Source organism: Candoia aspera, chromosome 2 (assembly GCF_035149785.1).
Source record: "Candoia aspera isolate rCanAsp1 chromosome 2, rCanAsp1.hap2, whole genome shotgun sequence".
NCBI lineage: Eukaryota > Metazoa > Chordata > Lepidosauria > Squamata > Boidae > Candoia > Candoia aspera.
In genome coordinates this window covers 151,199,174-151,222,106 of record NC_086154.1, presented here as the reverse complement: position 1 = coordinate 151,222,106, position 22,933 = coordinate 151,199,174, and the positions used below count along the sequence as shown (strand labels likewise).

Below are 22,933 nucleotides of genomic sequence, written 5' to 3'. Positions count from 1 at the left end.
CACACTTTTGAACTCTCATATAACTGCAAATAGCAGTAGTTTTGCTCTAACTGTAGGGAAGAATGACTTGTGGACATCTACTACCAAGAGCTCATTGCATTTAATCAAGCCAGACTGGGAGGATTTTTTTGCTTTAAAAAAACCCACCAAAAAGCTATTTAAAACAACAGAATTCTGAAAGGATGCTCCAACTGATCGAACTCCCAGATGCAGTCCATCTCAAATAACCAGAGATGGGCAGATGTATGGGCACATGCATGGTCCTGACCCAGCTCCATCACCTCGTTTTCTGAAAGACCACAGGGATCAGCAGTCAAAGAAGGAAATGTGGTTTCTAGTGTGGCGACTGTTACAGTGATGGGAAAAGTTGACTTTGACCCTAACCACATCCTGAATTCTAATCAACTTTAGATCCTACTAGAGTCCAAAGAAAAGAAAAGAAATCGGTTCAAAGAACTTGATGTTCTGTGGCAGTGCTGCCTAGGTTTGCAACTAGTGAGACTTAAACAACTGGGTTTATGATTCAGACAGACAAGGATGCAAAATTCAGTTTCATGGCAATCTCTGGACTTTTTTTTTACAACTGTATCTCATTGTTTTAAAATATGCTTGAAAGCAATGGAACGACTGCCAACATCTCAGAAATTGGAATGGTTCTTCTAATAGGTACAATATTCATCATATATTTTTCCATCCATTTGATATATTACACCCTCAGAAGGAATGGCCATCTGTTCCTTATTTGACTCTCCTTCTAAAGTATCTGAAGTAATCTTAAAATGATTTTTTTAAACCATAACTAGCAAATAAGAGAGATATGAAACAGTAGAGACCAAGAGACAGGTAACTCCTATTTTGCTTAACTTGGTTAACTTTCTCCTACTATTATACTGGTCTCTTTAGTTGTTTTTAGGAAAAAAAAGTTTGATCAGCTGCCCTTTCCAGCTGATGGCACTTCCAGCCAATCCCACATCAAAGCATGTATAAATCCAACCCAAAGAGAAGAGGAGGCAGATTAGGGGAGTCAATATATATTTTACAAACAACCAGTACATCACAAAGACCATGCAAGAGGTTCAGGACATTATGCTGACTTTGGCTTCCTCGAATGCCCTGGCTTTCGGAAGGTGCTTTTTCCTCTGAAGGCCTGCTTCTGCCTCAGGCGAGATCTACCCTGCCATCGTGGTCCCAGAGACCTAAAGCCAGTCTGACTTTTGGCTCTGGGCTGTCCTGCAGCCTGGGGTTGCTTCCGCTTCATATTCTGTGGCCTCCTGTGCTGCTTTGTATTCCTCTGCTGCTGTCTCAGCATTCCCTTGTGCTGTTGAGGAGAGTCTCTCTGTGGCTGCCTTTGCTGCCCAGACTGTGAGGCCTTCCTGTGTTTCATCGTGGCGCTGGCTCCCACACGCTCTAGACTCTGATCTCCCCCTGAAGGCACATATTTGCATTTCTTCCTGGGTGTGGTGGATTGGCCGAACCTTTGTTTCCTCTTTGTGCTTTGGAGGAACAGATCTAGAAAGAGTGGAGCACGACAGAGACAGCAGTTAAGAGGAGTAATACTTGCAATCTCAACACTTTATTTTTAAAAAATGAATGATCCTAGAGCAGCAGCAACTCTTTTGATCGCAGAGTCTGAAAGGAGGAAGTCACAGCCCTCCCAGGAAGAGCAGCTACAAAAAGAGACACAGCTTGTAGCATTATGAGAACCAAGAGGAAAACTTGGCAAGAGGTTGCTGGAAAATCTGGTCCTCCCCAAATTCTCCCTCCTGCACCTGTATTTGCCCCTTGAGAGGAGAAAGCTGGACACGTGCAGTCAAAGCCTCACGGCAGCATCCCTTGCTGAGGATCAAATGTGAATCTGCCAAATGCTGCTGCTGCTGGGCCCAGACCGTAACGATGAGCTGAGCTGGGAAACCACCTTCTCCTCCTCCTTCCCCAGGACAGATGCGCCAGAAGGGTTACTTTGGAGAACCAGGGTTCACGCTGTTAGCAACCGGGCCCACCTCCAAATTGTTAAAACTTAAAACCCCACCAAGTAGGCACCGACCTTCATCCGGCTCTTCCCCCACTTCCTGGCGGTAATATTCCACGTCATTGTCAGAGGGTTCTTCCACATTTTGCTGCTCCTGCATCCCAGGGTCCTCAGCATCGCTGTCTCCCCCTGCCACTTGCTCCGTCTTCCTCTTCATCCCTACCAGGCTCTTCTTCCTGTAGCCAAGGGTAATTTCTGTGAGCGCCTTGGGCCAACGTCCCCAACCCAAAGGGCCGTTCGCTGCTCCTGGTTACGCTCTGGGAGAGAGAAGCGTGTGCTGGAAGAGGAGCGTTCCTGGCTTGGGTGCCTGCCCATCCCTTGCCTCACCGGTGAGCCTGCTTTAGCACTTTTTTGCGGGCCACGTCTGCCTCTTGCTTCTGGCGCCGCCGAGCCTTGAGCTGCAGTTTTTCCTCTTTTCTGGCCAGGGCTTCTCGAATCTCTTCTTCAGTCTTGTGAACTGGAAGAAGGCAAAAGACATTAATGATGGGAAGCTGCACAGGGAGGAGTCACTACGGTCAGGCAGGTAACTCCCCCCTTCATTCACTTATGGGGGCCTAGAGGCACCCGAGGGAGCAGGTGCGATCTGTTTGCCAGGACTAGCAGTAACACGCACAGGAGTCAGTGAGCTGAGTCTCAGAAACTAAGTTTGGACTGCTGGAAGACAGATCAACTTATGGGAAGACAAAGAGCTACCTTGCACTGACAGATCATTCATCCATCTAATTCATTATACCGACTGATAGCAGCAATGTAAGGCTTCAGGAAGAGCTTTCCCCCCTGGAAATGACACTGCAAATGTTTCTTACAGAGCAGCTCAACGTTGGAACCAACTAGCCAGAGAGGTGGTGGGCTCCCCTTCATTACTTGTGCTCAGGCAGAGGCTAGAAAATGCTTGTCTGGGATTGTTTAATCAGGATCCCTGCACTGAGCACTGCAGGTTGGTCTTGATGGCCTAAATAGCTCTTTCCAACTCTAGGATTCTATGAATGTACTTGCACAACAAGCAGCTCTGCCTCAGACCGATGGCGTTTTCCTAAGGGTATAGCACACATCCCCACCAGCACCCCAACTGGATCTGTCTAGGACCTTTATAACCCTTTAGTTTTCAGGGATCCCGGGTAGGAAGTGGACAGGCAGCGGACTCGTTTTCAACTACAAAGTTCAGGGGGGCTGCATGTCTGAATTTGGCCTTGGATATGTTGCAGGCCTAGTTTATTAGATCCAGGAGTACAAGAAGCAGTCGAGGCATTCTTAGCCAGTGGATTCAGTTCTCTCTCACACACACCCCTTTCAGAACTGCAAACATCCAAGGCCAGCCATCCCAGATTTCTTAAAGCAGGTCCATGATACATGTTCACTAACTCCTCCAAGGCACAACACTGGTTTCCCCAGAGCTTTCGCTCCAGTTGAAAGGATCTTGCAAAAAGGGAGAAAGGTTTGCAACAGTATTGGAACAGTAACTGCATTGGCCAGACTATCCCCCAATTATGCTCTAAGTCAAACAGTACACCACCACAGTAGAGGTGTTCTTGGAAACATGGCTCCATCAATACTCTAGCTCTGCTCCTCAACAGAAGGGACTAAAACAGAAAAACCACAATACTCACTGAAGCTATGATAGAGTACATTGCCTTGACTTAGTCCTTCTTCCACCTTGATGAGCTGCAACGTCATGCGAGGGCCAATCTGGACATGGAGACAAGACATGAGAGCCCATGAGGACAAAGAAATTCAAATTTAGGCATCCTGGGCAGAAGGGAAGAAAGGCTGCAGGAGTTTGGGGTCCATCCCAAAGTCAGATGATCAGAACAGACCCTCTGGAGGATCAGAAGCGTTTGGTCTTCTGCTATATCTGGCCCCATGCTAGATCCACCCTCACCCAATTCTCTCTTTTTTAATATAATTTTTATTCAGAATTTTTATACAAGTAAAAGATGAATATAAAGAAAAAATACAAAGAAAAAAAAAGAGAAAAACCTTGAAAGAAAGAAAACAGTTAAAGAAACAAGAATCAGAAAGAGTGGCTTCCAACCTTTTCAACAGTTATAAACAAACTCATCATTTCTCCACCCTGTCTGATATTACAAAAATCCCTTCAGTCCATTATTTAGTCTTTTTTCAATTGTCAAATCCACAAATCATCACTTCACTCTTTTCTATTTTCAGCAAAAAGTCCATAAAGCGTTTCTAGTCTTTTAACACTCTCCCCCAACTCTCAAATACAACATTCCTGACTGACCTCAGTGAGTCGGACTGCACTCTGCTGGGCCTTCATGTTCCCACGACCAGCGCAGGCCTGAGGCAGCTCTGTGATATTGTGACTGCCATCTTGCTCAGCTTCGCTCTCAGAGAGATTGATGTCTCTGCAAGGTCAGGGCAACAAAACAACACATTTTTGTTCTTTCTAGCATGACTATCATCAGCACAGCAAATAATTCTCATTCTGATGTACTGGACTACAATCCCCACTGATTGTAGTTAGCATGGTACTGACTGGAGTTTGAAGGGGCACCATGCTGGGGAAGGCTGACCAAAGGAATGCACATACTGTAAAACAAAAGACACAACACCAGCCCTGCCTTCAAATCATTTTCCTCCTCACGCCTCTGCAGAATTCCTCTGGGGCTCAGAAGGAAGCTAAATTCTAGATGGAAGGGGCAGGCAGGCAGTCTCTCTCTCTCTCACCTAATCAACAGTTCACTGATGTCCTCCAGGCGGCTCATGTTAGGGAATTTTTCTTGTAGGAGCTTCTTCAGCCCTTTGCTCATGCCTACTGGCACCACTTTCAGGCTGCTGCAAAATAGAAGAGATAGGTGTGAGCAGATTTCATCAGGAAGAAAAACACAAATCACTATTACTGTGTTTGGAGGGGGGGAGAAAAAGAGGAGGAGAGGTAGCCCTGGCTCAGGCCTGGGCATTTCTCCAAGGGAAGGTTCTTTGGTAGCAGGCCTGGAAAGATCCTTCTTCTGACCAAGGTGCTTGAGAACCCTGATCAGAGTAGATCAGTCTTCCCCAAACTAGTGTGGATGTTAGATGTGTTGGTCTACAACTGCTATTAGCCATGCCACCTGGAAATCCTGGGAGTTACAATTCAACACATCTAGAGAGTATAAGATGGAGAAAGGCAGTCAATACTAACTGATTAATGGTTCAATTACCAGCATTATGCAAGACAGTTATTATATTATAATTCTATAGTATAATTATGTATCACCTCAGGAAGGGCTATTCTTGATCTCGTACTAACAAGATACAATTTATACACAAACATCCTCTGAAATAAATAAGATCCTTCAGCCATAAGTGGAGAACCCAAGAACCTATATAGCTCTTTGAACCCTACTTCATCTAATGAAGCACCCCACTGTTGATCAAGTTTTCTAACTACTATGGTTCTCAATGTTATACAGTATAAAATAAAGGAGTTGCTGAGAAAAAGAAGACTGGGTGAGATGATACAGTCATATACAGTACAATAACATCTCCCTTTTGGATAGACATCTTTCTTTCACATACTAGTTTCATCCTGGCTTTTGCAGATCCTTATGTTCTTTTGAATTACATGCCAACAGTTTGAAAACTAAGAAGACAACCGAGATCAATATTGCATGCTTTACAGTTGCAAAACAAAATGATCATACAAACTTGGAACGACACTTATTCTGTCAATTATAAAATAGCCTGAAGAGTTCACGTTTCTTTCTCTAACTGCTTAAGCATTTTATTACCAGGAGGCCTAATTACAGGATGACTTAGAAATTTTTATATTTAGTTTCTCATTTACTATTTATATTGTTCAGTAAACTGTCTTAAATGTTAATGAACAGATACTGGTTAGTAACTAAGACATGAATGTTTTTGTGAGCTTTTGTTTTGTTGGCTTTTTAGAGGAAGCCAGGGTTGGTATGATAAAAAGAGGAAAGGTTTCTGAGCTCATTAGGCAAAACTGCAACCACCCATAATAAAAAAAGGCTATCTATAACTGGCTTGGACACATCAGAGCGTTTACTGAAAAATAAGATCAGAGACACATCAGCAGACTATACCCTCATCATCTGCATCCAGCTTAGGAAGGGCCTTGCCCCTGTATGCAGCGGAATCCATAGCAACGCTAGAGCTCAGTCGTGGAGAGTGTAGGGAAGCCCTCCTAACTTATCCCTCTCTTCCCATTACACTGATCTATAACTTCCATCACCCCCTACCCCCAAGTAGCATGCCATAGCTGGCTGAGGATGATGGGGATTGAACTCCAATTCATCTGGAGCAAGCCAAAGGGAGAGCTGGTGTGGGACATGGACCCATATTTAAATAATGGCTTGTTACCAAATCTCTTAAGGTATCTACAGAGCTACTGTGAAAATAGCAAAGGACACATGGGCTCCCCTTAGCTTCCAGCTTACCAACAAAGCACAGAGCCCTCCCCCGCAAAGCCCCTTCTTCCCTGACTGCATGCTCATGTCGCACTGTGGAACTGTGGGCATTTTAATGAATACGAATACATCACACCTCACATCAAGGGATCCCTGCATGGCCAATTTCAACCCATCAGCAGCAAGAAGGCACACAGCAGAAATCAAAACCTACTTACTAGTGACGGAATTCCATTATCTGAGTGTCTGGATTATAATTGACCAGTACACAGCGTTTGATGGTATTTAAACTGACCTGATGGATAGGGAGAAAGAACAGCACACATGGTGAGACTGAGGATCCATACTATGGCTCAAGCCCTTTCTGGAAAAGCAGTCCGAGGGTTAAGATTTTCCAGATGCCAACAATCAGTACCAAACTACTTCCCAATGACAGAATTTATAAGCCCAAGAGTTCTTACATCCAATTCTTCTAATCTACCATATCAGAGATTTAAAAATCTCTGGGAGGGAGGAGGATAGGGGAAAACTTGGAAAGTCCTTATTTTCTTCTCTATAACATTTTTGAAAATGTTTCTGGAGCATCTTATTTCCATAGTTTCCAACTCCAGGTTCTGAAAAAGCACATTTATTTCAATGCTGACTAAAACCATATTTAACCCAGGCAGTGGGAATGAGCCTTATCCTGCTCCTATGTCCTCCCTCTCATCAGTTAGAGACAACCACCAGGTATATTTGAACAATGTCAGCGCAGCCCTCAAAGGGAGAACTACATTCAACTTTGGAAGTCTCCAAGGATATATACGTCCAACAGCAAACATTAGATAACCCTGCTCTGTTTCTGCATTTATAAAACTTGTGCCCCTAAGTTTGCAAGGAAGAGAAACTGCATTTGTCAGACTCAGTGCTAGAAACACCAAACATCCAGCAAAAGGAACGATAAAGGGATGATAACATGTAGATGCATCAGTGCGTTTACTTTGGAAGGAAATCACAGAGAACTATCATCCAAGATACACTATCATCATTTGCATCTGGACCAAAATCAGCCCCAAGAGCTTGAACTGTATTTTAAATAATTATGCCATCATTTAGGTTTCATCTATCGCTGCTCTATGCCTATTAGAGGAATGAGGTCCTCCTGGGCAAGACTTAGCTCTATCCCCCACTTCAATTTTTAGGCAGCAACATTATCCCAAGGGCTGCAGTCACACCAGAGTGTCTAAGCAGCAAACTACAGTCACCTAGGTAGCTTCCCACAATCTCCAAGCTTGTATTCACCCACCTTGTGGACATTGATGGAAGGAAACATGTTCTGGAACATAGTGGCCATGACCTTGATGTGCATGCCCTGAATGCCAAAGTTGTTGAGCACTAGGAGAGGAGGATGGGTAAACTGTTGCTCATGCATCCGGTGCCGCTTCAGAGATGACACAACATCTTTGATGAGTGAATACTGTTGCAAACGACAAACACAGACAAGTGAGGCATACGTTCTTTTTAGAGGGGATGTCCATATTTCTAGGACTGCCTCAGAATTTCAGCTTTTATTTAAAATAACCTACAAGTCTGTATTCTTCATGTTAGTAAATGTGTTAATAAGGTTTCAAAATTCAATGACTTAGGTACAGGAGGAAGAGGAGGAGATAACAACTACTTTGCAGCTAAGCAAAGGACAAAAACACTAAGGAACACATCTGCAATCCTGTATACTATCCACAGGAAAGAGCAAGCAGTTAAAATCATAGACACAGCACCTTCTTCCTTGACAAATTCCAGAGTGAGTTCTAATTCTACCCAGCCTATCCCACTGTAAATAATATAATCCCTTTGGTACCTGAGTGACTCTGAAGGTCAGGGTTGGTCCACCAGGGAGGCGCAGGAGTCTCTAAGAGAGAAATCAGCAGTAAGGAGCACTAATTCCTAAATACCAACATTATAAAATTCAGCAGTTCAAAGTAGGCCCTAGCACTAATAGAGCTTATAGCTCTTATTTTGGTTGCATTTCCAATGTTATGTGCACTCTTAATACAGATGCATCAGCACGTTTACTTTGAAGTAAGAATCACAGGTTTAAATCAGCAAGACAATTGTCATCATTTGCATCTGGCAGAATTAAGATAATTCACTGGGCAAAGAAATCTAACAGCTATTTGTTCAGGGAAGAAACATGCTTAACATTCAACCACTGTGAAAGCAGGGGCCTTCAAACCATGTTCTGGTGATTGTTAAATATCTGTTTAGTTCAACAACTTTATTTCTCCACAATAGTTGCCCACTGGATGCCTTAGGGAGCCCCAAAGCAGAAAATGGGCACAGGGGTCTTCCTGCTCATATTTCCCTGCAATCAACACTTCCTCCAATACTAATATGATTACAGGTAGTCCTTGCTTACTGACCGCTCGTTCAGCAAGTGTTCAAAGTTATGAGGGCACTGAAAAAGGAGATTTACAACCAGTCCTCAAAGCCGTGGCTGTCACAGCATCCCCACAGTCATGTGATCTGATTTGGGTACTTGGCAATCAGTGTTCATTTACAACAGTCGCAGCATCTCATGGTCACATGATCAGCATTTGCGACCTTCACAGCCGGCTTCTGGCGAAGTCAATGGGGAAGCTGGCAGGAAGTTGCGATCATGTGATGTCGTGTTTAACAACCACAGGTGATTCACTAATGACTGCAGCTGGAACTGCTGTTGTAAGTCAAGCGCAGTCATGTGACATTTCACTTTACAACTGCGTTGCTTAGCAACGGTTCCAACTGCTGGTTCCAACTGCAGTCGGTGAGGACTACCTGGAGTTACAACGGAGCGCTTCACACATTGTGATATTTCCCTTTTAAACCTTTCCAAATCAGTAACTATCACTACAACTTTCACAATTTAAATATACTGCATGAAAAAAATGTTCCTTTTGATCTGCTCTGAATCCCCTATCATTCAATTTACTGGCCAACCTTGGGTTTCTAGTGGGAGAGGAGCAACATGTTTTTCTTTGCTACCTTTTCCACCCCATGTAAAATTCTATATGCTCTATCATGATGTTGGAGGAGCAAGGAGAATAATGCTTCATTAAAACATATGCATTTGGAATGTCCTGAAATTGTTATATTCAGGGAAGGAGTTATACATATTAATTTGGCTTTTGAGATCAAATATATTTTTGAATGCCCATATTCTTTTGAAATACTGTACATATCTGGTGAAAGGTGAAAAGTCCCCTGTGCAAGCACCGAGTCATGTCTGACCCTTTAGAGGGACACTGCTTTCACGACATTTCACATCTAGCACATAGAAATTGATGGCTGGACTATGCAAGTGGATTCTAATTATTCTAACCTCTCTAACTGCATGTAAGACTTGTCCTTCAACATAGGAAATACACATTTACGGTCCCAATTATTCAATGGATTGAAGACCTGGTGTAATTTGTGACTTATAAATCAGTTGCATACATCTGTTGCGTGCTAGACGTAGATTATGTATGGATGAGTATAATGAAATATGGTAATCCTTTACTGAATCTGGGGAATAAAACTTTCATGTATGAGAAACCCTGTGTGAATTTGGTATGTAGTTCTCCTTTCTTTTCAATGTTTCTTTTCTGTTTAATTAAATAAATAAGGGCCAATTTCTTTTTACTGTAAGTCACCTCTTACCTGCCTTTTTAAAAAGCAAACAAAGCCCCAAATGTTATATTTTTCCTCAAGGAGAAGTGCTTCCACCTCTTGATCATTCTGGCTGCCCTATCTTATTTCCAGCCTACAACATCCAGTATGAGGCTTTACAATATTGACAGCTTTATTTTCAAGTACTTTCTTCACAGTTTCCAACATGGAATACATTTCTTGTTACCACAAGCACATACTTGTCATGAAACTATTTCACCACAGCTCCAAGGTCTTTTTCCTGCTCAGTCAGGGAAGCTACAAAATTTTATCATGACAGGTTCAAAAAGAGGATTAGTGACAGTGAAATTTTCCTATTTTGCTTCTAAGTACATACAGTAGGGCTGATCTGCCACATGCAAGCAGAGAGATGACCATCTTCTAGACATCTCCTCTTCACACGGGGTGACAAAAAGATGTAACATGCATGAAAACTGAGCCTATGCTCCAGGTCAGAACATGCTCCAAAATCCGCTCCAACATGTAGTAGTTGAATAGAGGCATTCGGTGCTCAAACTAGACCAGCTAGCACAGACATCCAGGATCATAGGTTCTTAAAATGGAACAATTCCTTAATATATCACTTACAAGGTTGATGCTGGTGGGGTTTTTTGTAAAGACCAGGAAGTGAGTTACACCCAGAGGTCCAGCTATTGTCACAAAATCTTTCAAAGAATTCTTCTTCCGTACCTGAAAAAGCCAGAACTGTGATTAGGGCCACTCCATTGTCTGGGATGCCTTTGGGACAAAACCTAAGATTAATAGAAATAGCATTGCAAAAATGGACTGAAGTTTAAGACTGGTCTGCACAATTGCCTTTGTGATGTTACAGCATTTAGCAAAGCTCCCTGTTTTCCTTCTTCTACTTACAGCCTCTCATCCTTTTAATTGCCCCCCTCACCTCATTTTATACTCTACTTTGACAATAAAATGCAAACACTAGAAATTGTAACTTGAATAAAGTGCAAATATGTGTTTTGCACAACATGATTGCTTCCATAAACATGTATATCTGCATAATTAATATTTGCTTTTGGAAAGATTATTTCAAATGTTCATATGGAATTTAGAAAATGTTAACGATCCCAATATCATTCAGAGGTGACAAGTAAAAAGAAATATTCTTGACCACATTATTTTTACATAATGTAATTCAAGTCCACAGATCACAGCTACTACTACACTGCAGTGCTGTAATGGTTGCCTATTCTAAAACACCATCAGACTCATAAGTAGGAATTCAAAGATATCTGATTTATTAAAGAATAGTATGCAGGATCACAGAGAAAGCTGAGAATGATGAAAGCGCGCCAAATTCAAACTAAAAACCCTCGGTGCAAATGAAATCCCTCCCCCCGTAGAATCTTCTCAAGTCCACAATCCCAGGTGCTGCTAACGGTTTCTGATGGTCTGCGGGAAAAGTCCTTGAGCAGAGACAGTAACCCAAACACATTCCATTGTACTGATTTCACATACAGAGCTTGGTATAAGATCTCACAGCAGCTCCCTACCAAACAGAAACGCGCATCAGTGCCATGGCATGTGAAATGTTATGATGTATAAACTACACTGAATCAGTGAACATGACAAGTGCAATAATAAAGAAACAGGAATCGCCATTAGATCCTGTTCCTCCCAAAACCAAGACCCCTGATTTCTGTATTTCTTGTTCTAATCCTCCAAATCACATTCCATTTGTGGGTGACCCAATTTCCCCCTCGCTCAGCTCATGATTCCTAAATTCCATTTTTTTCATGACCACTTTGTTTTGCAATCGCCTGTCTACAGTTTGATTGAATAAAGCAATTATTTCCATGAACCACAGTGGCACGCCGTGGTATCTCATAATTTTACCTTGAGGCTGGCAGCAGTGTAGGGTTCCATCACTCGCCGAACATCCAGGATGAGCTGCTGTATATTCTTGCCAATACGACCACGATGAAAAACAAAGGAGTGAGGCACAGAGCCATATTCCTCCTGAGATCGATGCTGGGCAACTGTCCGCTCCTTCTTTTGGTTCTTAGTCTGTGAGGGAAAAATGAATTGAATGAAGAATAATACTAGTGGGTTTCAAGTTACACAAAACAAATATCCCCCTCCCATGCCAAATTTTCTCATTTCAGGATACTTCCCCCATACTCTTCTAGGGTAACAGCTTCTTCTAGTTTTCCCCTCTCTTCTTAACAGATGTCTGCCAACTGTGTACCAATGATTAGAGGTGAGAAACTATTGGAAATGTGCAGTTATGGAATAGCCTCCTAAAAGCCCCAGAGCAGCAACGAATTTCAACTGTTTCAAAACCAAGCTGGCCATAAAAGCAGTTTTACAATATTATTTTCAATCCATTCATTTGGAATTACCCAGACAACAGGAACAGTAAGCCAGATGGGGTGGGGGGGAAGATACTAAGTGAAATTGTTCTATTAATACATTTTTAAAAAAGACTCTTAGAACCTCACAGTGAGAAGCGGGTCAACTTTATAATTAGGACAGATTTCATCCAAGGGTGAACAATTATTTTCCCACAAAATAAGACATGTCATTGTAATTTTCTTGTGCAGACTAGAGCAGTCTCCTCTAACCTGGTGGCCTCCAGATATTATTATTAGATTTTTATCCCATGTATGTATGTGAATATGAATTTGTATGTATGTAGTGGTCAACTCAAGGCGGTGAACATACCTAATACTCCCACCTATTTTCCCATAACCACCACCTTGTGAGGTGGGTTGGGTTGAAAGAGTGTGACTGGCCCTAAGTCGCGCAGCCGGCTTTCATTACTAAAACGGGATTAGAACTGATTTCTAGGTCAGCACTTGAACCACTGCACCAAACTGGCTCTCTCTCAGATATACCAGAATGCAATCCTATTAACCCCCAGCCATAATGGAAGTTGCTACCCAGCACATGTGGTGCGTCCCAGGTTGGGAAAAGATGCACTACAGCAATCTCGGATCAGGCCAGTAATGAGTCTTCTAAGTCCTTATCGCTCGCTACAGGTGTTTCCATTCCTAGGACTTCGAATCCCGTTTTGTCCTTCCATCATTCACCAACTCCGCACTGCACCCACCCCAGGCTCCACTGCCTTTCAAGGCGCTCTCATTCTCCACCACCCCCACCCCATCACGGAACCTGGCTTTGGCCACAAATTCAGCGTCTCCCAAACTCTTTCAAGCAACCCTCCACCCCCATCCTCAGTCCTCACTTTGCTGGGCCTCCCCATAACGCTCGCGCCCTCCTCGAACTCCTCGTGCCGCGACCACGCGAGATACACTCACTTCCGGTCTCTAGTGTACTGAACTACTCTTCCCCCTCCCCTCCCTCCCCGCGCTAAAGAGTTCCGGCTTCCAGTCAAACAATGTGTGCTACCAAAATAATTGTCCGGCGAGTCTCTTGCGTAGTTTAATAAGCGACTGATGAATCTCAGTTTAATGTAGATATTCCTGATCTTCTTTCCCTTGCTTCAGAAGTTTTCTATCGCATCCATGCCAAGTTAGGCATGGGTGCTATAGAAAACAATGGAGGAAATTAAGGGTTATGATGGTGATGATTGAAGCTATGATTAGACCCTCAGCGTGCTTCTCCCCAGCGTAAATTAGATCAGATTTAGGCTGCAAAAATCCGGACCGCCACTAAATGGAAACAGAGCGTGGTCTATTTTAATTTGCGCCATCTGGATCTTTGGAGACCAAGTTGGCACTAGTACATGTACCCTAAATTAGCGACAAACTCGGAGTTATTTTTGCTCTAATTGGGGGTATATTAAAATTTTGAATGTCCTTTTACGTTTAAAAAACAACTACAAACAACCAAGGAACAAGGCTTGTGAATGCAACGGAGCGCTCAAAAATGAGAAACAGTAAACCTGTGACCGTGAGGGTGGAAATAATGAGATCATAGGAAAAGCATATTATGGGTGTATATATTCTCCTGTCTCAGGATTATACTTCAAGCGTCTAATGCATTGTGTGTGATCCTTGATGTTTATGTCATTATAATCCTAGCAATCTTTACCAATCGGAGAGAATATCTGTAGCTCAGGGTTTAACTGTGGTGTCCCTGGTGCTCTCTGAGCGTGGTTGTTTTCTTGCAGGCGTTTCATTGCTCGACTAGGCAACGTCATGAACTGAAGATGTGGCCTAGGCGGGCAATGAAATGTCTGCAAGAAAACAACCACGCTCAGAAAGCACCAAGGACTCCACAAACTTTAAAGTGCCACAAGTCTTTTCGTCGCTTCTGCAACCGCCTAACCCGCGCCTTTCTGAAACCTCTGCATCTGTTCTCATGGGATTGTGTTTTTCCTCCCGAGAACGAGCAGAGTAGTTGCGCGACGCTCCCTGCCCGTTGCTCCGCTGAGCAGCAGCGGGGACTTAAGCGATGCTCCCTGGTATCCTGGGGCAACGGGGACGCTGCCGTCAGCAGCCCTGCAGGTTGCAAACAGAAGCTGGAAGTCGGTGGCGCCGGGCGAGGGTGCAGGCGGGCAAGCCAGGACCCGCCTCGAAGGGACGGTGAGAGGCGGGCACGTGGAAGGAAGGTCCGGGGACAGAGGCCGCGCCCTGTGTGTTACCCTCCACCACTGCCCCATTTTCTCTCTCCCCCGCCAGCAGTCCTCTTGCATGGCAAGCTCTGCCTACTTATAAAGGGGAGCATTGCTTCCCTGCCCCTCCTGCTTCGCTGGGCACCCCTGCTTTATGCCACATTGCCTGCACTCGCTAAACTTTCCTTGGCTTCCCAGTCCATCATCACTCTGCCCCTTTTCATCCAAATAATAAATAGGTTGTAGTCTCCTGCTCTTCTGCCTCCCCCCCTTCCCCCCAATTTCATCCCAGGTCAGTGCTGGTGCCAGAGTAAGTGGTTTTCAGCCACCAACCCTCTGCCCCACATGCAAGACACAAAGACCCTGCCAGGCACTTCTTTGCTACTGGAACACCACTTAGCACGGCCCCCTTTTCCTTTTTTGGCTCCTGCCATGTTTCTGGCACTGCTCCAGAGGTTGGTGTGAGCCTCACACCCTCTGTTCACTCTCTGACCACAGACTGCCAGGGTCAAGGTAGCACTCCAAAGGGTGTTTTATTCTTTCCACTGCCATTTCACCTGTCTTGATGCCCTGCTGAAGAGCAGGGGTTGATGGAGGAGCTAGGCCTATTGCACCAGGCTTGAGATAGGAGTGGTGTTTGACTGAATGCATCTTCTCGTGTTCTTGTTTCCCAGACACAGCACTTAGCGGTCCTTAGGGCCAAACGGATCAGAAAAAGCAACTAATTTCTTGCCACCTTCCCTGTTGTGCCGTTTCCATGCAGGCACAATTCAGAGTTCCTAATAACGCTGGGGCCTCTCTGGGGGCAGCGGAGCTACATGGTTTCTGTGCTTGAAAGCCCCTTTTCAGATCAGCTCCAGTCAGAGTGGTGGAAGGGCTCCATATTCCTTTCACTTGCCACGGCATCAAACCCGTGGATGAAACAAGCAGAGATCATCTGCTGGATGCCTCCCTTTCATCGCTTGGCCTTCTATGCCTCTAGGTGGTATTGTGAGGTCATAAGTGGGTTCTAGGTGTGTCCCATAGAAAACTGTCCCCAGAATCTGTACAAATTCACAGCCTAGCTATGTGGGAGATGGAAACCTGGAACCTTCTGCTATAGCCTATCACTGCCTCTCTCAAAGCAACACCAAGGAAAATCATCTGCCTCTTTTGTTCAGATTCCCCCTCTACCATCCAGGCACAACACTGCCTTTGGCTTTTTTCCATCCTTGGCACTTTTTAATTGAAGTTGCTGGGTCTCCCTTCTTTCTAGAAAGCTCATTGCCTTATGCAGTCTTGTTCAGGGCACATCTCTTTGCACCAATTGTACCCATAAGGAAGTACTTGTTTTCTAGTGTTTACACTGCCAGGCAAAATGAGCCAGTTTCCAAAGCCAGTTACATCTGAGTACAACAGCTGCCTGTAACTTGCCTTTCTTTCTTTGTGACTTTGCTCCTGACCTCCACAGAAGTGAGTAGGAACTTCATGCTCTAGAATTAATTTGACCTAGCATACACGTGTGCGTGTGTGCGCACACACACACTCAGATCACCAAGCCAGAGTTCATGGGTCTTGGCGATGGCCTCAGAAGCAGTGAAAGTGATTGTGCGTTGCCGCCCTTTGAATGAACGTGAAAAGCAGCTTGGCTGCAAGGTAGTAGTTAGCATGGACAGTGCCCGGGGTCAGTGCTTCATCCAGAACCCTACAGCCGAAGACGATCCTCCCAAACAATTTACCTTTGATGGAGCGTATTACATGAACCACAATACAGAGCAGATCTACAATGAAATTGCCTACCCATTGATAGAGGTAAGTGGAAGTGATCAGGTGTTAGAGGGATCAGATCCAATCAGTTACAGTACGTAAATCTTGCAGATGTATTTGATGCTAAGTTGTGGCTTGATTAATATGGTTTAAATTGGATTAATGTAGTTAAAATTGGCTGGGATCACACAACACCTTAAGCCATACCAGTGGTTCAGAAATCACATTATTTATTTATTTATCTGATTTGTCACTATCCATCTCCTCCCACCAGAGGAACTTATGTCTGTGCCTGCACAATATATTTGACTATGCCAAGAATGGGGTTAGTGTAACCAATCAGTGGATTAGAAAAGGCTCATTTTAAATTAAAATGGTCTCTGGGTTGTTTTGGGTCAAATTGCCTTTCCCTGATCAACTGTCATATAAACCCCAAAACTCAGTCAACTGTGGGGGCATTTTCCAAAACCTACCCAGTCATCTCCAAGAAGAACTGAAGATACTATTATACAGTAACTCAATGCCTGGTAGCTCAGAGCATCCCTCCCAAAGACTGATAGACTGCAGAAGCGAAGCAATGCCCATTGCTGTTTGCCTGCCCAATGGGAAGAGGCTAGTGATATAGTGAAACTGTAACAGTATTCTGGCCTAAGAGCTTATGAGATAAAAAGCAGGATGGAAGAAGGGGATTCTGCATTCCCAAAATAGTAGCCTCAAATATAGTAGCTAATTGGAGTAAAGGTATTTACCTACCATAGCATTGGGCTAGGATGATAACTGAGCCTATTCTGCTTTGAGAGTAAGTACTTGTCATGCCCAGATTTGACTGTTTATATGATTGTGGTTTTTATATTGGCTCTATATTATTTTAGGTTGGATTTTGACCATTCTTGGTTTTTATTAGTGTACACTGCTCAGATTAATAAATTATGAGTTGGGCAGCCATACAAATTTCATAAATAAATAAGTGCAGTGCTGTGCAAGTGAGAAAACACACTAGTTTTGATGTGTGACTGAAAAAGATGAGCAGAGGTTGCCTTCCCAGTGGGCTGGGGACTGAGGATAGAGTTGTGCATTCCTGCACTTGAGAAATGATTAGGGGCCTGTAGTCATACTAAGATAACCTGGTTGTACGAATCAGCTGTCCATGTGATTGTATACTGCTAGAACCACTGGGAAGGAGATATTGATTGGGTTATTTGTGTACTGGATTAAGCCTGTTGTGCAAGTGACAATTAGTTTCATGCATTAACCTGGAGAGAACAGATATGTAGCATCTGTCTGGCTACCTAAGTGGCCCCAGTAAGTGGTGATTTATTGACCCAAATTAATAAAGGCTCCAATGCTTTAAGTGTACAAGAGTGACATTTAATCTTCCTGAGAGTCTCCATATTTCACACTAGCTTGTAACAGGATGCTCATTTAAAGCATCTTTACAGTGCATTCTTGCAGATGAATACTTAGAAAAGGTTCTCTTTAATTTCTGTTCCTGGATAGAAGTATGGCTGTAATGTTACACCTTTACCCTACAGATTATCAGTCTTTTTTTCTCTCTCTCTCTCTCCCATTCTTTCCGCTCTTGCTCCAATATAGAAGTTTGGCCAGTCTTGCTGAGGAGAATGGGAATTCCAGTTCCAAGTTGGAGCAACCTATTTTATAAATAGGCTGCTATTCTGCTTGTTTAGAATTTGTCAGTTGCCAAATTTACATGCAATAAGGTGGTGCTTCTTCTGGCAGCCATTTAATAATTTCCCTATTACTTTGTATGCATCTTTGTTTTTGTTGAAGCCCCTCTCCAAAGATGCTTAGTTTATGGGGCTGAGTGTTGGCCTCTCAACTTCCCTTCCCATATTATATTTCTGTGATTATAAAAATCACAGAGGTTCTTTGGGGTAAGTTAAAAAGAGGTTGCTGAAACTCTTGGACAAGTTTAGTCAAGCAAGTGAATGTTCATAAGCTCCTGGGTGGGTTGCTAGAAAAAGGATCTTTTAAGGCAGGACAGATACTGAGCTGGAAACACACAAATCCAAGTTGCTTATCATCATTATCCTGATTGATTTCTTCTTTTTCAGGGTGTTACGGAAGGCTATAATGGGACCATTTTTGCCTATGGGCAAACGGGCAGTGGGAAATCCTTTACCATGCAAGGGATTCTGGACCCACCTTCCCAGAAGGGTATCATTCCCAGAGCCTTTGAACATCTGTTCGAGAGTGTGCAGGTATATCAGTGATAAAAATTGTACGAAAGAACATCTGGTTAAGATGTGTAGACAGCTGGCTCATCTGGGTTTCTTCTTCTAGAAACTCGAGTTTAACAACTCTGTGTGTCTCATTAAAAGATTGGCTAATCTCAGACATTACAGTTTAGCTGTTGCGGCCACATGACCACGGAAGTGTCTATGGACAAACGCCAGCTCTTCGGCTTTGAAACGGAGATGAGCACCGCCCCCTAGAGTCGGACACGACTGGACTTAATGTCAAGGGAAACCTTTACCTTTACCTTACTACTTTGCTGTAAGCCCATGTGCTCCTATTTCCCCTTGGGTGCACTGATTCCCATCACTGCTTTCTGGTGGCTATAGTTTCATGCAGTACAATGCCTGAGTTATGGATGGAAAGGAGAACCTTGTCAAATCCAAAACCTCACTCACTGACTTCTCCAGGTTTAGATAAACCATGAGCTATTTAAAGATTTCTTATAACAATAATTGGGCATGCCAAGTTAAAAGGTAAAAGCCAGATTCTTTGCCACCATCCCCATCTCTAACATGAGCACTGCAATGTGTGCAGAATGTTTATGCACAACATCAAGATACAGTTCTGTCTAATGGACATACCCACCCACCTACCGTCTTACAGATTGGTTTTACCAGTTCTGCACTGCAGGATCATTAAAGAGAGATCCTGAACAACAGGAGCATGAGTTAGGTTTAGTAAAATTTAATATAACTCCATTTTGTTAAAGAGATTAGTATTTATTAGTAATGTTCCCTACTGATGGTCTCACATGAGCCTATATTCATATGACTATACTCATACAACGGAGGCGGCTCAGGATATAATGCATTTCTCCTAAAATCATAGTGGCATTACATATGTATGTGTGTGTATACGTGTATATAGATAATGTCATGTTACAATAATGATCAGTGAACATTTGTGATAACATAAATTAGAATAAATCAAAGAGCTACACTAATTTTAATATTTACTTATGATGATTCACCTCAATTCAAGCAGTTCTAAGTATAACTTCCATCAAGAACATCTGCACAGGCTTATTGAAAGAGCGCTAATAGAGTTACCATGCTCTTGTGCAGCATCTATTCATGTACAAGAAATCTTTCTGGAAGGAAGGTTTTGCTCCATGTTAGTTCATAAGGAATAACCTCTTTAGATGTTATTATCTGACATGTATTCCATATTTTATCCGAAGTTCTTAGTGGGTGCTATTCTTTTTTATTTTCAAAATTCTAAGGACTACAGCATCTTGAGAGATTGTGGCTGAGCTTCAACATATCAGAAACATACTTCCAATACACTTTTTTACTGTTTTATTTTTAACTACTCTTTGAAATTAGATCTTCTGCCTCAGGCACCTAGGAGTAGGCTTGCAGGAGGACTCACTCCACAAAATAAGTAATTAAAAATCTAGTTAGTAGATGATAACTAAAGGTATTAGGAGGCATGGTGCCCTCCGGTGATAGCAAAAGATAAGAGCTCTGGTAAGTGAATTTCCTCCCTTCAGTGTGTTTTGATAATAAATATCAATGAAGCCATTCTGATTTTGTATTAGACATTGGGAAGTTCAAACTATATCAACAAAGTTTTGAAGTTTCTTTTTTTTAATTATATAAACATGCGTGCGCGCACACACACACCTATATCTATACATAGTGAACTAACATATTTAAGAAGATAACAATTATGTAAGTTGCCCTGACAGTACTTGAATAAGTAATGAATAAATAAGAAAGTAGTATTAATAATAGATTATCTATAATCCATTTTTCCTGACATCCTATGTTAGTAGTTGCAGAGGGTTGGTATACTACAGCTAAATCCCAGATCCTATGAAAATGGGATCCCCCTGTGCACCTCTTATGGGAAATAAATCCCCCTGCCCCCACCAGATAAACTCTCATCCTGGAAATCTAAGAAAGATTTTTTTTTCTTTTTTCTTTTATAGTGTGCAGAAAACACCAAGTTCTTGGTGAGAGCCTCTTTCTTGGAGATCTATAATGAAGACATCAGAGACCTCCTGGGTCCAAACACCAAACAGAAACTGGAGGTGAGGACAACAGACTAACAGGGCAAGATCTTAGTATGAAGTAAGTCAAACAAGCCAACAATGCCAGAAATTTAAGCTCTGACAATTCACTGTGAGCAAAAGGAACTATGCCAAGAATGTACATTATACAATGAAAAAGTTATTAGAGACCTGAAGTCAGAGATTGGACAGGTTAGCCCAATAAGTAACACACCGAATTAAGCAATAGACTAAAGGTGATCTATCTATGGTCCTCATGTAATACCCCAGATCCATTTTTATGAGCCTCCAGATTTTCAGCAGCATATTTTTTAAATATTGGGAGTGATGAGAAAAGAGGGTAAAATAGGTATCTTACACCTCTGCAAGTCTTAAAAACCTTATATTGCATTAAAAGAATCACTGCCAGTCAAGTCTAAAACCTTAGTTCCCCCCTCTTTGCTCATCACCAGCCACATTCCCTGTAGCCCTTAGATGCTGAAAATAAAAATATAGCTCAAGAAGGGAAAAAAAGTTGCCCATTCCTGCCATAAACAATGGCCTGTCAATCGTAGTAAATGGAGTCACATAATATGCTGAGTCAAAACCAAACCAGGTCAACCTTCTGCTCCCCTTGTCATTATGATCAGATATCTTCCTCCTCCTAGTAAAGGTAAAGGTTTCCCTTGACGTAAAGTCCAGTCGAATCCGACTCTAGGGGGCGGTGCTCATCTCCGTTTCTAAGCCTTGGAGCCGGCGTTGTCCATAGGACACTTCCGGGTCATGTGGCCAGCATGACTCACGGAACGCCGTTACCTTCCCGCCGAAGCGGTACCAATTCATCTACTCACATTTGCATGTTTTCGAACTGCTTGGTGAGCAGGAGCTGGGACGAGCAACGGGAGCTCACCCCGCCGCGCGGTTTCGAACCGCCGACCTTCCGATCAGCAGCTCAGCGGTTTAACCCGCAGCGCCACCGCGTTCCTCCTCCTAAATCCATAGTAATGGAGAGGGTTTTTTTTTCTCTTTCTCTCTCCTTGCCCTTTCTTTGCATTTAGGCAAATTATAAAAAAAATAAGCATAAAAATTAAGGGCTGGTTTATTGGTCAGGAGTTGGAGCTTGGTCTGAGCTGGGGATAGTCAGAAATAGAATCTGATTAGATGGTGTGCACAGAGCAAATGACTTTAGTCCTTAGGCTCTTTCTTTAACCTGATCTTTTAAGCTAGATATACTTAGAAGAAGGATCAGCAAAAATATTGGCTTGCTGCATACTTTGTAAACCATCATTTTTAACCATAGTTTCTTGACTGAATCACAGTGGCTGGGTTCACTCATCCTATTAAGATATAATATGGTTTTGCTTTAGCCTGTTGGGTGAATCCAGCCATTGTTTCTTAATTTCCAATAATATAGTGAAGAATGGAATTACAAAATAAAGCATAAAATTGGGATTGGGGTCTGCAGAACTGTAAAGATTGAAGAAGGAATATATGTATTAGAATTCTTCCAGATACTATTGACTGTCAGTGACCGAGGAGTTTGCATGGTTTTACCTCACCTTCTTTTCAGCCATTGGTTTCTAACATGGCCAAGAACTGAGCTTCTTCTGCAGTGACATTATATGGTGAAGTCATTGGTCCAGTTAAATCTGGGACGGCTATAACTATGTTTGCAAGCACTGTTGTACTCATGGATACTTCCACTGGTGTCCTCCAGACCCTGTCCTATCTGACTTTTTGTTTATGTCTGGTTGTACTGCCATGACAGTTGTTTTGTGACTAGGACAGCCTCCTTTCCTCATAGTAGCTGTAGTACTAATAGCATGCCTTCCAAATTTAAACTGAGTTAACATTTGTAGTCCTTACTGGGTGTATATTTATATATTGGGGTTTTTTTCCCTTTTGGTATTGCAAAAGTCCTTGTCACCCTGGAGAAGATCTAGCTATATGGCCGCTAAGAGTCATCATGACTTCATGGCCCATAATCAATCATAATCAAAATTGCTTGAGACTTTGAAGTAGGAAGTATACAGACTTCTGTATGTTTGAATAAATGTGTATGAGCCCTGGCCATATAGTTGGGGACCTTGGATCTGGACTAGATAATAGGATCTCTCCAGGAATCCTATTCAGGCAGGAGTCGGTTTTTCCCAGCCCATCTTTCTTGAAATAGTTTCAACATTAGGCACAAGACTTGGGACCTGGCTATGAATTCAACCAAGGACCCCTGGACCTTCCAATTATAGTTTATGACAATAGCCCCTTAGGTTTGTTACCTTATTGAGGAAATCTACATTTGGTCTCTTAATGGCAATTTCAAGATCACAAGTACCATT

The 22,933-nt window shown here is 42.9% G+C and overlaps 2 protein-coding genes across 2 annotated transcripts in view; one reads left to right on the top strand and one right to left on the bottom strand.

Annotated features, from left to right (window-relative positions):
• Positions 1-1,019: 1,019 nt before the first annotated feature.
• Positions 1,020-13,358, bottom strand: PPAN (peter pan homolog). The gene is made up of 12 exons (XM_063294305.1): positions 13,271-13,358; positions 11,920-12,090; positions 10,654-10,755; positions 8,237-8,287; positions 7,685-7,855; positions 6,618-6,694; positions 4,715-4,822; positions 4,269-4,392; positions 3,637-3,715; positions 2,357-2,486; positions 2,045-2,205; positions 1,020-1,509 (listed from the first exon to the last, which is right to left on the bottom strand). The coding sequence occupies exons 1-12, from the start codon at positions 13,286-13,288 to the stop codon at positions 1,085-1,087; spliced, it is 1,617 nt and encodes a 538-aa protein (XP_063150375.1). The 5' UTR covers positions 13,289-13,358; the 3' UTR covers positions 1,020-1,084.
• A 2,804-nt stretch (positions 13,359-16,162) lies between these two features.
• KIF17 (kinesin family member 17) overlaps positions 16,163-22,933 on the top strand; it is a 33,937-nt gene continuing 27,166 nt past the window's right edge. Inside the window, exons 1-3 of the mRNA XM_063296636.1 lie at positions 16,163-16,393; positions 18,421-18,567; positions 20,538-20,639. Of these exons, the coding sequence (XP_063152706.1) occupies positions 16,163-16,393; positions 18,421-18,567; positions 20,538-20,639 (480 nt within the window). The remainder of the gene's footprint in view (positions 16,394-18,420; positions 18,568-20,537; positions 20,640-22,933) is intronic.